Source organism: Physella acuta, unplaced genomic scaffold, assembly GCF_028476545.2.
Source record: "Physella acuta isolate Inbredline_101_S28 unplaced genomic scaffold, ASM2847654v3 ptg000431l, whole genome shotgun sequence".
NCBI lineage: Eukaryota > Metazoa > Mollusca > Gastropoda > Physidae > Physella > Physella acuta.
In genome coordinates, this window is record NW_026731950.1 from 74074 (window position 1) to 87470 (window position 13397).

General features: G+C 37.5%; 1 protein-coding gene across 4 annotated transcripts in view; it reads left to right on the forward strand.

Annotated features, from left to right (window-relative positions):
* LOC131942881 (inverted formin-2) overlaps positions 1–13397 on the forward strand; it is a 111870-nt gene that overhangs the window by 48986 nt on the left and 49487 nt on the right. For all 4 annotated transcript variants that reach the window (XM_059302842.1, XM_059302843.1, XM_059302846.1 and 1 more), the window contains 2 exons: positions 824–928; positions 5495–5746. In XM_059302842.1, coding sequence (XP_059158825.1) covers positions 824–928; positions 5495–5746 — 357 coding nt within the window. The remainder of the gene's footprint in view (positions 1–823; positions 929–5494; positions 5747–13397) is intronic.

A 13397-nucleotide genomic window follows, 5' to 3' on the forward strand; every position in this document is an offset into this window, starting at 1 on the left:
ACTAAGCTTAGCCAGCATGCTTCCCTAACGTAAGTCAGGTACCCGTTAGAGCTAGGTAGATTAAAGGTTCCGAACACGCGACTTTCAGGCTAGTAGTCGTAAGTTGCGCCACCCAACCACACCATCTTCCGCTCCATGGAATGTTAAGTCTGAAATGGGAACTTTACATATTTTTAAAAAACTATATAGATCGTATGTTAAGAAAATTAACTACTCACGTTTCAATGTGTAGCTAGTGTGCTGAGTATAACAAGTACACACATTTACACTGGTGGTGTGTAGGGTCAAACGATTAGGTTAGGTTTGCCTGTCGCCCCCTTCTGTGACATAGGTGTCTTCCTCCAGGTCACGTCTCCAGGTCTTTCTTGGTCTGCCTCTCCTCCTCCTGCCTTGTGGATTCCAGGTGAGGGCTTGTCTTGTTATGCTGTATACAGGCTTCCTGAATGGGGCCAATCCATTTCCATTTTCTCAGGAGAATCTCTACTTCAACTGGCAGTTGATTTGTCCGTTGCCATAGAACATAATTTCTGATGGTTTTAGGCCAGCGAATTCGGAGGATCTTTCTAAGGCATGAGTTTATAAATGATTGTATTTTCTTCTTATTTATAGCAGTTATTCTCAATGTCTCAGCTCCTTAAAGTAAAACAGGCTTTACTAGTGTGTTGAAGATCCTGATTTTTATTCCAAGGGTTAAATCTCCAGAACCCCAAACATGTTTTAGTTGGTTGAAGACTGCTCTTGCCTTGCCCGTCCTTATTTTTATGTCTGCTTGTCAAACGATTACACATGATAAAACGTGTTGTTTTTGTGTGTGTTCCAACAGGTTTGAAACAGCTGCTAAGGAGGAAGATCAGCGCTAAGCTGCATCACATGGACCTGGAGCAGAGTGACCCGGAGTTTGTCGTCACGGTCATGGCCATACCCACAGGTGAGTTTTTGTTTATAATCACAGGTAGGCGGCATCGTTGTATACACACACACATACACGGCATCATTGTAAACACACACAAACACGGCATCATTGTATACACACACAGTATCAATGTACACACACACACACGGTATCATTATACACACGGTATCATTATACACATACGGTATCAATGTACACACACACACGGTATCATTGTATACATACACGATGTATAAACTATTACCTACAGATAACCGGCGTCGTTGTATATGCACACAAGATGTTAAAACCTACAGGTAGACGCGTCAGTGTATACAGACATACCATGTATAAACTAATACATACATATGTCCATAATCATTGTATACACGCACGATGTATACGTTAATACCTACAGTATCGGGCTTTATTGTATACAGACACTCGATGTATATTTCAAGACGCATCATTGCATAAATACACACACGCACAGGATGTATACGTTAATACCTACCGATAACCGGCGTCATTATACACACACACACGCATACACACGCGACGTGTTTATTGTATACACACACGGTGTATACGTTAATACCTACAGGTATCCGGCATCAATGTGTATTCACATTTGATGTATAGGTCAAAACCCACAGGTGCTTTTTAAGGAAACACTCCCAGACGAGATTCTGATTCTATAATGCACGAGTGTGTTGCTCGGCGCACTGCTCGCCCTAATGTAGTCCTTTAAGCAGACGTGTATATGCTTTCTAGTGACACTACCATTTCCCCCTCCCGCCACTAATTAGCCAGGATGGCCTCGACTAGACAAACTAAGGTTAACTGACTTAGCGAGAAAAAAACTCTCGAAGCCACCAATAGATTTCTGCTGTTCAAAATAATTCTGACTGAGGTCCAGTGACGTCATCATGTCATCTTATGAATGAGTGGGGGGGGGGGGGGGAGGGGGGATAGGTAAAGCAAATAAACAATCCAATCGATCTCTCACGTTTTACGACACTGTTAACAACATTTTCCGCGACATTTAGTGCTATTGTTCCAACCAAGTATGGCTCGTAGACAGGCCCTTCTAACTGGAAACAAATAAACCCTAATCCTAACTCAATGTCCACGCCATGGAGTCTTAGAATTCATAAGAATTCTAGGATTAGCTGGCGCGCAAGTATGATTGATAACCTTAAAGGATATTCGAGAACAAATAAAATAAGTTTAATCCTGTGGATTATTTGCTAATGTTTAAAGATTAACAAGTCTTAATTACGTCACAGCATTACAGAACGATAGAGGCTCGATAATATTGCTGATTCAGCATGATTTACTCGTTGAGTTGAATTTTTTCATAAATGAAAAAATTGTTAAGGAGGCTTAAAATTCTTGCAGCTTTAAGTTCTGATTTTCATTTTGTGTTAATTGCATTAAGGTGTTAAAATAATACACGATTTATGCTGTTCGGTTTAAAAATCCTATGATATTAGTTCATGAAACAAGAAATTTGTTTGAAATATTTTTAGTTCAGTTAAAAGTAAATGCAATTCGTAACCTACGAAAGTTTAGCTCTGCGCATATTGTTATAGTTTTTCAACTCACGAGCAGTTCAAAAACAGTAAGTGAACGACACAAAACAACAAGGAACAAACGAATTGAGCTCAGCATTGCACTTCGTTATTAATTATTGAAAACATTGTGTAAAAAAGTAACTACCTACTAAGGTCAAGTACTTATCGTTTAGGGATAGACTAGCCCACCGTTCTACCGGCGAAAATCCCGGTGGACCCTCAGGAAAAAATCTTGAATAGTCCCCAGGAGCTGTACTGTAATAGTCCTATTAGTATTTAGATTTTTAAAAAATGATTTGTTGGTATTTCACTATTTTATCATTTCCATTAATTTATATCAAAACTTAAAATTCAGTCTCTGATGGAGAAAAAATGGAACAATGAAAATTTAAATCTGGGGTTAATGGGGCCGTTTTAAATTTTTTCTGGCCTATTGGGAACGACCGGTCCTCCCTTGATTACAGTTAAATCTTCAAATAAAAAACTATACCACTGAAAGGAAAGCAGACAGGAACAAAATAAACTTTATTAATAGTTCAATTATGTTATTGCATTTAAAACTTATTTTTTTTTCCTTCTAGCGAACATACAAAAATGTTATTTTTGTTTCCCTTCAGACACCAAATATTGCACAAGTATTTCTCCAGCTAGCGAACACGAATGTGATAAATATCATTTTGTTGAATCAGAAGTACATTTTCCACTTTTTCAGCCAGCGAACTTGAAATAAATGTCATTATGTTGAACCAATAGTACATTTTACATACACATTCCATTTTTCCAGCTAGCGAGCATGAAATAAATAATTATTTTGTTGGACCAGTCTTCAAAAGTTCCGTATGCATGAGTAAGTAACGATTACCCACACAGAAAAATAAAACCCTCGCATATAAAACCCTCGCTTTCAAAACCTTTTTATTTCTTTTTGTTTGTGATATTTTAATTGGTTTAAAAAAATGTATTTTATTTCAAGGTTTTTCATATTGAACGCATTTTTTAAATAATAAAGGCATTTTTATTATCTTGATTTAAATATTGATAAACACAAGCTATTTGTGGACTTTGAAAACGATTTCGATAGCATGCAGTCAAAATGAAATACCTTTCAGACTCAGTACTAGCTTGCGACTGCACAAACTACCAGACTATACTAAGAAAAGGAGTGAAGCAAATGTGTATATCACGATAGGGGTGTAGAACTTATGATGCGAAGGTTATTACCCCTAAGATAAATAAACACTGGAAGCGAGTGGACCCTTACAACACTTTGCTAGCATGCACAGGTCATCTAGAGTACACCATGAAGACTAGGACTAACTGAAAGAAGAACGAAGATGAAGAAGATGAGAGCTTAGATTGAAGAAAAAAGATGACAGGGGACATTTAAAGATCAGCTTGAAGAAAGATGACTGGTCGATAAAATAATAATATTTTAAACAAGAAAAAGGACAGGAGCAATAAAAGATAAGATGAAAAAAGAAATATGACGTAGGAAATGAAAGATTTATTTGAAGGAAGATGAAGACTGACTCGATGAAATAATATCTTATAGAAGGAAAAGGACAAGAACAATACAAGATTACTTGTAAGAAGAAATATGTCGGATAAGATATAAAATTAGCGGAAGAAGAAAGAAGATGTCGACAATAAAAGACAAAAACATTTTTTATAATCGGCCCCTTATATTTTTAAAAATCCCTTTATTTTTATTTCACAAAAAAAATGAGGTGTTTTATTTTAAATTAATATTCATCAATCCTGTACACCTTTTTTTTTTATTTTCAAACCTTTCAAAAAATGACTTTGTTTTACAGTTTCCTCATGTGTAATTAACTGGTTGTTATATTGTTGACCCTTTGATTTTATTTTCATTCTTTTACATGTACACGTCAGATAGTAGCAATACTGTTAGGGGTCCTCCATTTATGGCGTCTTAAAAAATCTAGGTGACCATTTTCTTTTGTATTTACGTTGTCCACAAAAGGCTTCCTGACTGTGAACACGTCGTTAGTAAAATGCCATTTATAGATTTAATGTTCAACTCAAACATGTCTGTTATCCTATATTACAAAAGTCTGCCATTGACAAATTTGTCTCAGTATATTATAAAATTTAACATGTTTACAAAAAATAGAAGAGCAAAATAAATTTAAAGATATCTAAATCGTATTATCAGGTACGGGGTGGTCTAGTTATTAGCACGGGCTTGAAAACCCCAAAAGTCCTAACCAATCCTCGGCATGGTCGTGTCGGTTAAGCTCACGGTTTCTAAACCGAAAAGTCTCCAATTCGAACCCTCGTGCAGATGAGGCTCGTTAGCTGGGGACAGCCACTCTTCTAGGAGAGACAACTCCAAAATCAAACAAGTGCTGCGTTGTAGTTTTTTCTTGGTTGGGCAAAGACTTCGAAAGCAAATTCAGAAAAAAAGCAGGCTGAAATCGCAGTCAACAGCCTATATGGCGCATAACCAGTTGACACGTAATACTTAATTGTGTTGGAGGGAATCCCTTCCAACATTAAAAAATTAAGAAGGAAGAAGAAGAAAAGACAATCGATCCTACCTAAATATTAATGTAAAATGGTGAGAAAACATGGTATATTATGCATATTGTTTAGGTATGTTAAAAATCATACGCATTAGTTGTCACTAATTAAACCCATATTAAACACATCGCTATTTAATATTTTGAACTGTGCCCCCACCTACATGTTTGGCTTTTGTTTTTAAACAGATGTTTACGGACATCATGTTAATTAACTCTGCCCCAATTACTACAATCAGTTTAATGAACTTTGAGATACAATCACTGCCATTATTTTTATTACCTCTCACCCAATTACTGCCATTATTTTAATAATCTTTTATATTACTATTACCCTTATTTTATTTTTTAATGAACTGTGATTCTAAGACTGCCATTTTTTAAAAGAATGAACCCTGACCTTACAAGCACTATAGTGTTTCAAACTTTGACTTTGTTATTTTGATACATAAAATAACCTCTACACCCTCCCTCCTTTACAGTGCAAACATTCAGCAGCGTGAAAAAGAAACTCCGGAAATCCAACCAGGAATGGATGCAAGGGTTCCTGGATCACGAGGGCCTGGAGCGGCTCCTGGATTGCGTGGATAACTTCGCCAGCCGCAGGGTGACCGCCCTCTCGGACGCCCTCATCCTCATCGAGTGCGTGGAGTGCATCAAGGCGGTTCTCAACTCCAAGATTGGCCTGTCCCTGCTGGTCCAGAAACCGGAGTACATCCGCAGGCTCATCAAAGGTAGGTGGTGTTGACACCTGTAGGCGGACTAGAGTTTCTTTCAGGTATCTCTTCGAGCCCCCTCCCCCAACCCCAAACTTACAAGCACGTTCACTACCACTCCCCCACCCTGACGAAATAGAAAACATATATAACATATTTAGAAAATATATTCATTAACCAGTGTTCACTTGCCACGCCCCCCCCCCCCTCTTTCGAAAATTTAGACCCCAACACACCCACGAAGAAAAATACCTGAATGAAACTCATCTGCTCTATCAGTAACAAATTCTTCACTTATAATTTTAAATTAGATGATATCTTCACTTAGGGGTCATCCATAAATGACGTCATTCTTTTTTGACGATTTTTACCTCCCCTCCCCCCCCCCCCCGTCACACATCGTCACTAAAAGCCAGACCCCCCCCTAAATGACGTCACACCTCAGCCTACAACCCCCCCCCCCCCCCCCTCAAAATTGCAGTTGAATTTTTTTATAAAACATCGATATTTTTCCAAATTCTTCCCTGAACTCAGTCAAAACAGACTATTTTAATCAATTTCTGTTACAATTTATTAAAACAGTTCTCTAAAACGCGAAAAGACGTCTAAAATTCGATTTCTAACATTGCTTTTTTATAATGCAAAAGTGTGACGTCGCACCATCTGAACCCCCCCCCCCCCCCCCCCCTCCCCCTCCCCCTCATCACACATCGTCATTTATGGACGACCCCTTATCTCTAACAAAATCAGCATTTATCTGTAACAATATCTTCACTTATCTGTAACATTATCTTAAACTTCGTATTCAAATATCTGGACTAACTTATGTGAAACAAAATCTCCACTTATCCGAAACAATATTTCCACCTCTCAAAAACACCTTCATTAAATCTTCAACATTATTTTTGAATCATCAGTACATAATTTTATTACATACTTCGCCTGTAAAAAAATCTTCACTTTTCTAAAACAATGTTTGAACAAATATGACCCATTCTCTATCTAATAATCTTAAATGTACGGTAAAATTCTATTTATTTGCTAACCATCATTTATTATGGAACATCAGAAGAGCAAGTTGTTGATGGTTGTACTATACAATTACATCTGTGATTCTTTTGGTTAAACTTAGGCCAAACCCATTTTTTTAAGCCATACATCGTTTATCTTCACGTGACCTTTCAAGCATTCATTAACAACTAATTATGTTAATTAGGACATACTCTTTATAAAATCAACTGCTCTCATTCATAGTAATGTAATTGTTACATCAAAAAACATCATAATTCTACACTTCCTTTATGTGTCTTTTACATAACCCTATCTTATCTAGGTGGGGTAAAAAAATAGGTACGCCCCTGTAAGGCGAAATATAAACGTGTGGTTAGGATAATGATTATACCAAACCGATTATCAGTTAGCCACACTACTGTGGCATCGCGTTTGAATTATAAAAATTATAATATTTAACAACATCTGTTTTGATTTAATTCGCCGCATGCTGCAATAGCAACATCATGACTTTTTCGCCTCATTCAATAACACAGACGACCCCCCCCCCCACACACACACACACACAGGATTTTGTGAAAACAAATAGGCGCGCCTATCACGCACCAATCAAGCACCAGTCATGAACGCGCCGCGCAATAATTAGCAAACAAAATAAATCAGGAATACAGGAGTCTGTGTGATGATGATAAAATAACAAAAACAACTCGCCACACCTTTGCCGCATTAAGTCCTGACCGGGGGGTGGGGTGGGGGGGGGGGGGTGCCATACGACTTGCAGATGTCACGCGAATTGGAAGGTGGGTGGGGAGGGGGAGGATAAATGTTGGTTTATTGAGCTTATATCAATTTATTTGGCGGAGCCAGTGGCTGTTGGAAATGTGAAAAAATATATATATATATATAAAAACACCCCCCTCCGAAATACACACTGAAACAATCCCGACAAAGTTTAGATACTGGGTTTAACCGTGTTGGTAGTTAAAGTAACGTAAAGTATACAAGTACAGTGTTGGTGTATTTTTAGGTAATCGGGGTGTGGTAGAGCTTCTTTATAGCTTTTATCTTGATGCCCTTCGTGTCCGTACGTCTGTTAGTGTATGTCTGTGTTTCTGTCTGTCTGTGTGTGTGTTTATGTAGGTGTATATATCTGCCTACTTGCCTGCCTGCCTGTCTGACTAAACGTCTGTCTGTCCGTCCATCTGCAGCGCCTTGCTGTCCCCTCTCTTCCTCTCTATCACTACCACCCCCCACATGGTCTGGTGAGCGGTGGTTCACTCTAAATGTTTACAATCATAGAGGCGGGTTTAGTGACGGCTATTAAGGGCAGATAATTTAGTTTGAAACGATTTTAAACTTAGAGGAGGTAAGTAAGAGGAGGCTGATTTCACGGGGGGTGGGGGGGGGGGCTATAGGGAAGGGGTTGGGGGAAAGGGGTGGGGGTAGTGTTTTAAAGCAAATATTTTCAGTGGCAGCATTGGTACTGTCGAATTCACAAATTATGAATTCTGAAAAGTAGAAAATAAAACTAAATAGCGACGTATGATACGCCGCGGGTCGGCTCGTATTTTATAAAGTCGTCCTTTTCCCCAGCACCACGGTGTTGCTATATAAAAAAAAAAAGAGCAACGCGATTATTTATTACAAGCCTAAAATCATATCAATATTTTTTTAACATTATACAGCCGTCCAAAGAACCTTGACCTTCCCCAAGAGCCTTGACCTTTCCCGTCCAATAAGGCAAACATCCATTCGTCTTATTGGGGGCAGCTCCCGTGGCAGATCTTGTACATAGTGACACGCAGCTCTCGTTAAATTTTGATCACCCTCCTCTCTCTCTTTCCTGTTACAGTATGTCACAGCATGACAGACCCCCCCCCTGATACTCTCCCTACCCCACCTACCTACCCACAGAATTTTGGGGGAAGAAACTTAGGTTTTTTAAAAAAATAATAAAGGTAGTACAAAAAGTTGTCTCACATTCATCATCATCTTTTTCCGTTTGTATCCTAGACACACGTGGCAGATGAAGTAGAGTTCATCTGTTTCAATGACCTCGACAAATAAGGGGATAATGTTAACAGCACTATGCCCAGCCGTCTTTGTTTCCCTAACCTAAGTTAGGTACCCATCAGAGCTGAGTGACTCAGGGAGGTTCTACTGTTTTTGAACCCGGATTCGAACTTGAGGCTAGCATTCTACCACTAGGTCATGCCGTTCCCTGGTCTTACATTGCCTACTCTATATTTTAAAAAGTGCAAACATGAGTGACGTCACATTTTTAAAAGTCATCACAACACCTGTTACAGCCCCCCCCCCCTCTCCCACCCTAAACCCCATGACGTAGTCCACAAAGATTAGCCATCTGCCCACGAGCCTAAAGAACACACGTACTTCCCTTTTAACTCTAATCCAAACACTCTGTTTTCAGTCGCTGTCTCCTATTTTGCTCGCAATCTGATTTGCATCTGTTAAATACTCGTGAATAATTTGGTTATTTGGTTTGCTGAAAAAGCAAATAGTTACAGTGTGTACATTAAGACCAGTGGTTCTAAACTTTTGAAACTTGTGGGGTCTTGTCTTTTGAACTCAAAACACAAGAAAACAATGCATCTTTTTAAAATTTTATTAATTCATTATTAACATTTTAAACAACAAACAGGTTTATGTTGAATTTTTTATAAAATATATGTATAGCACAAATTTTTACACGTTCAGATTAAAAAAAAAAATGAAGATAATCCCAGAACCCTTGAAGGGCAACACGACACACTAATGTGATTTATTGTGTAGATCGCGGCATGTGAAGGGATAGACAGGCCAGCATATGCTTAGCTTAGCTGTCCATTTTTCAATGCAAACTAATGCTGGGTACCCTTTAGAGCTGAGTGGATAAAATGAAATCATCAAAAGTTGGATTTGAACGTAATCCCCTCACGTTAACTCCTCCCTCTCAATCCACCGTGTTGGTTGAAAAACTGAATGGTATTTGAATATTTTACATATGGTAAAACTTATTTTTTTTCATATAGAGAGTATTACTCTCTTCTCTCTCTCTCTCTCTCTCTCTCTCTCTCTCTCTCTCTCTCTCTCTCTCTCTCTCTCTACGGAAACCGGCTCAGAAGGTTGACTTCCATTAGCCAGGCAAGCCTCAGTGTGACAAACTCCGACCACAAGAGTTTCCCACACATCGGTCGCTACTTCCGTCGGCTCTCACCGGGCTTTCCTTCCCCACCCACCAGACGCGGGACGTCTTCCTACGGCCTGGTACCCAGCTTGATCGAGGGGGGCTTTCGGCCAGATCAAAAACCTCTAGCTGCTGTTGGCTACCACTAGCCATTCCGCACCCATTAGGGGGGGGGGGGGTCATGAGCTTGGTCCGACTAGTGGCTTTCTTCCGAAGCCACGTGAAGGCCGCAGCTTAAAGTCAAAATATCTGGTTAGGGTCGAGAGCAAACCCTTCTTGGTTCCCGGCAGTCTTGTACCTCTCCTCCCCCACGCTATAATGTGGGGGACTTGGGAGTCCGACTTACCAGGCTCTTCGGAAGAGAGTATTACTATACAGCAGTGGTTTCCAAACTTTTTTGAGTGGCGACCCCTTTTATAAAAAGTAAGTGACGCTCGACCCCCATAGAATTAAAAAGTCGAAATTAGTACGGAAATTAATAAGCACTAAAATAAGATTTTCTAGTAGACTTTCAATATGAATTATTCTTGAAACTGTTTTAATACGATGAGTAAAATTACATTCTAGTATCTAGCCTCTAAATTCGATGCTGAGTTTTCGTTAACGCCAACCTCATATCAATCTCAACATTTAATTAATTTATTTGTTTTGTTTTTAATTGTAGAAGTGTTGAAAATCCATTCTCGCAAAGATATGTAGACACAAAAGATACTAAACCTCAATGGGTATGAATTGTGTGAGCAGTTTATCATCTGACGCGGAATTATTCCGCGAATTTAACAATTCATCTTGTAATTTATTCGGAATGCTGGCAACATCGAGGGAAGCAGAGAATGGGTAACGTGTCAATGCAGATTCTTCTTCTTTCAGCTCATGGAAAAGACGACGCCGTTCATTTTCAAGAGATTCAATATGACCAGAATCCTCTTTAAATTTTTTTATTTTATCTCACGGTTTCATCTACCACACGGCAGAGTTTCTCAAACATGGCAATATTTCCAAGATTTATTTTTCTTTGTCAATTTTGCAGCTTTGATAAAAAAAATGCCCCGAGATTATCACGAAAGAGAAAATATTCATTCATTTCGTTTCAGGTTGAGCTTATGTTGATGTTTGAATATATCTGCTAGGTATGATACTCTCTCCAACCCCTCTTTGTCGTTAAAGTATATCAAAAGGTCTTGTTTCCCTTGCACCTTTAGGTGTTTAGGGTCTAGATTTAATATAATTTACGTCTTTTATTAGCACTGGAGTCAGAAGAGTCTTAATGATCAGGGCATACCGGTGAATCATGCAGTGGATTCCCCTTGGTTAGGGAGCTAAATCTTTTACATGTATCTGAAAGCCCGATTTTGACCCAAACATAGATGGCGCACCATTCGTACAAACCCCCAATACCGTTTTCATATTTTGATCATCCTGTTTCAAAAAACTTATTTATTTTCTCCATATCTTAAAAAAAATAGCAACTCTTCTTTGCTATCACCTGAATATGTATATTTTACGAAGACAAGCAACTGCTAAAACGAACTCACGACTGTTGATAAATAAGTATCCATTGCAATTTCCTTTAGCGCAAGTTCAAAATAGAATCATTAGAAGCATATTTTCAGTGATTTCATATGTATTTAATAAAACAAGTACACCAGTAACATAAAACATTATGTTATATATATATATATATATATATATATATATATATATATATATATATATATATATATATATAAACTACATAATAATCACTGTACTTCAATGTTAAAAATACTTTAAATTCTAAAATCGCAAATAATAGTTGTTTCTATTGATTTGTAGTCTTTAATATGTAGGGGAGACAACGTATTGTGAGTCATCAAACGTGTTTTATGTGGCAGAATAAAAATGTTACGCAGCTATAAAAAGGTTTCAATATCTTTATTATAAATTATATAAAGAAGAACAATTACTTTACATCTTTTTTGTTATGTTTTTGTATATTTTATAAAGATCAATATTATCAATCGAATTTAGATTAAAATTAAAACTTTACGTTTTTTTCTATACACATTTATGGACTAGCAATCACTTTTGCGTTACTACATTAGCTGCTGTTCGTCAAATGTACCGGTATTTAACAGCTTAAAAAAATTAAAACAAAATATTTTATATTAAACAGAATATTTAATTAGCATTTTCGGATTTTAAATTGTAGTTAGAACTTGAGCTTTGTATAAGTAAACCATCTTAAATGGAGGAAAGTAATTGTCAGAAAGAAAATATTACTGTTGTAAATCTGTATCAATCCTCTCAAGACAGTAATGAAAACTGTAATATTAAATCAAATAGGACAGGCAAAACGACGCTGTAAATTACATGACTGAGGCAGTCGATCTGTTTTAAGAAAATGCTCCTCTATGAGGTTAACCCAAATGTTAAAAGACATTTCGCCAAATTTTAACAGTCTGGATACTGTTGTGAAAATTGACTGTGACCGGAACTTAAACAATATAAGAACCAGTGATCTGGTGATTATGATTACAATAAAATGAACTGAAGCAGTGGTTCTCAATCCTTTTCGAGTGGCGACCTTCTTTTATAAAAAGTATGTGACCCACATCTTTTTTTGGTGTGTTCCAAATGACTCGTCTCAAAATGACGTTTTAGTTTTGAAGGTTTTATAGACTCAAGACTGAGAACAACTTTTCACAGTACGCATTGTTTCTTCTCTATTCCATTTCCAGTAATGTTAGTTAAGCCGAATTTCAGATATTCTTCTAAATATTTTTTTTCATTGCTAAGGTTTAGCATACCAGTTGGCGACCCCCCCCCCCCCCCTCTAGAAAGACATTCGCGGTGGTCGCGACCCCACAATATGGGAAACATGCTATACAGTATTTCATAATCATATTATGTTGCATGTTTTTAGTTTATAGTCACCGCCCTGTCGACTTCCGCCTGTGCTAAAAATAAAACACCTGGACACTAGTCAATTTAACTTGAGTAAATTTGGACTCTACTTGTACTTTTTCAACTGCACTGAGCGTTCCCTTCACAGATGGCGCACTTTAATTTACATAATTAGACTTGACACTAAGTTGACTGAACTGAAAAAAAATATTTAAAACAAAATTTCATTTATCCGTGAATTATTCTTAACTCTGTGTTATTTGTAAAAGAATGTCCAGGGTACAAAGGAGAGAGAGGCGATTCTTATAAAATGTAATTGTGATTTATATGTTGTAAGCGTAGGTCCTTTATAAGTTGTTGGATAGGAGCGACTCATACGTTTCTTATTTAGTAACGTGTAGATATTAGTCAATCAAATAAAATGATGAATCATAAAACTCATAAAGTTTAGAATTTTTCTTGTGCTTACCAACAACGAGAAAATCATTCGAAAACTTTGTCGAGTAAGCTATCATATATCTCTAACGTTTCTTTTAAAAATATTAAGCATAACACGAAATTTATATCAATCTGGTAACAGTTATA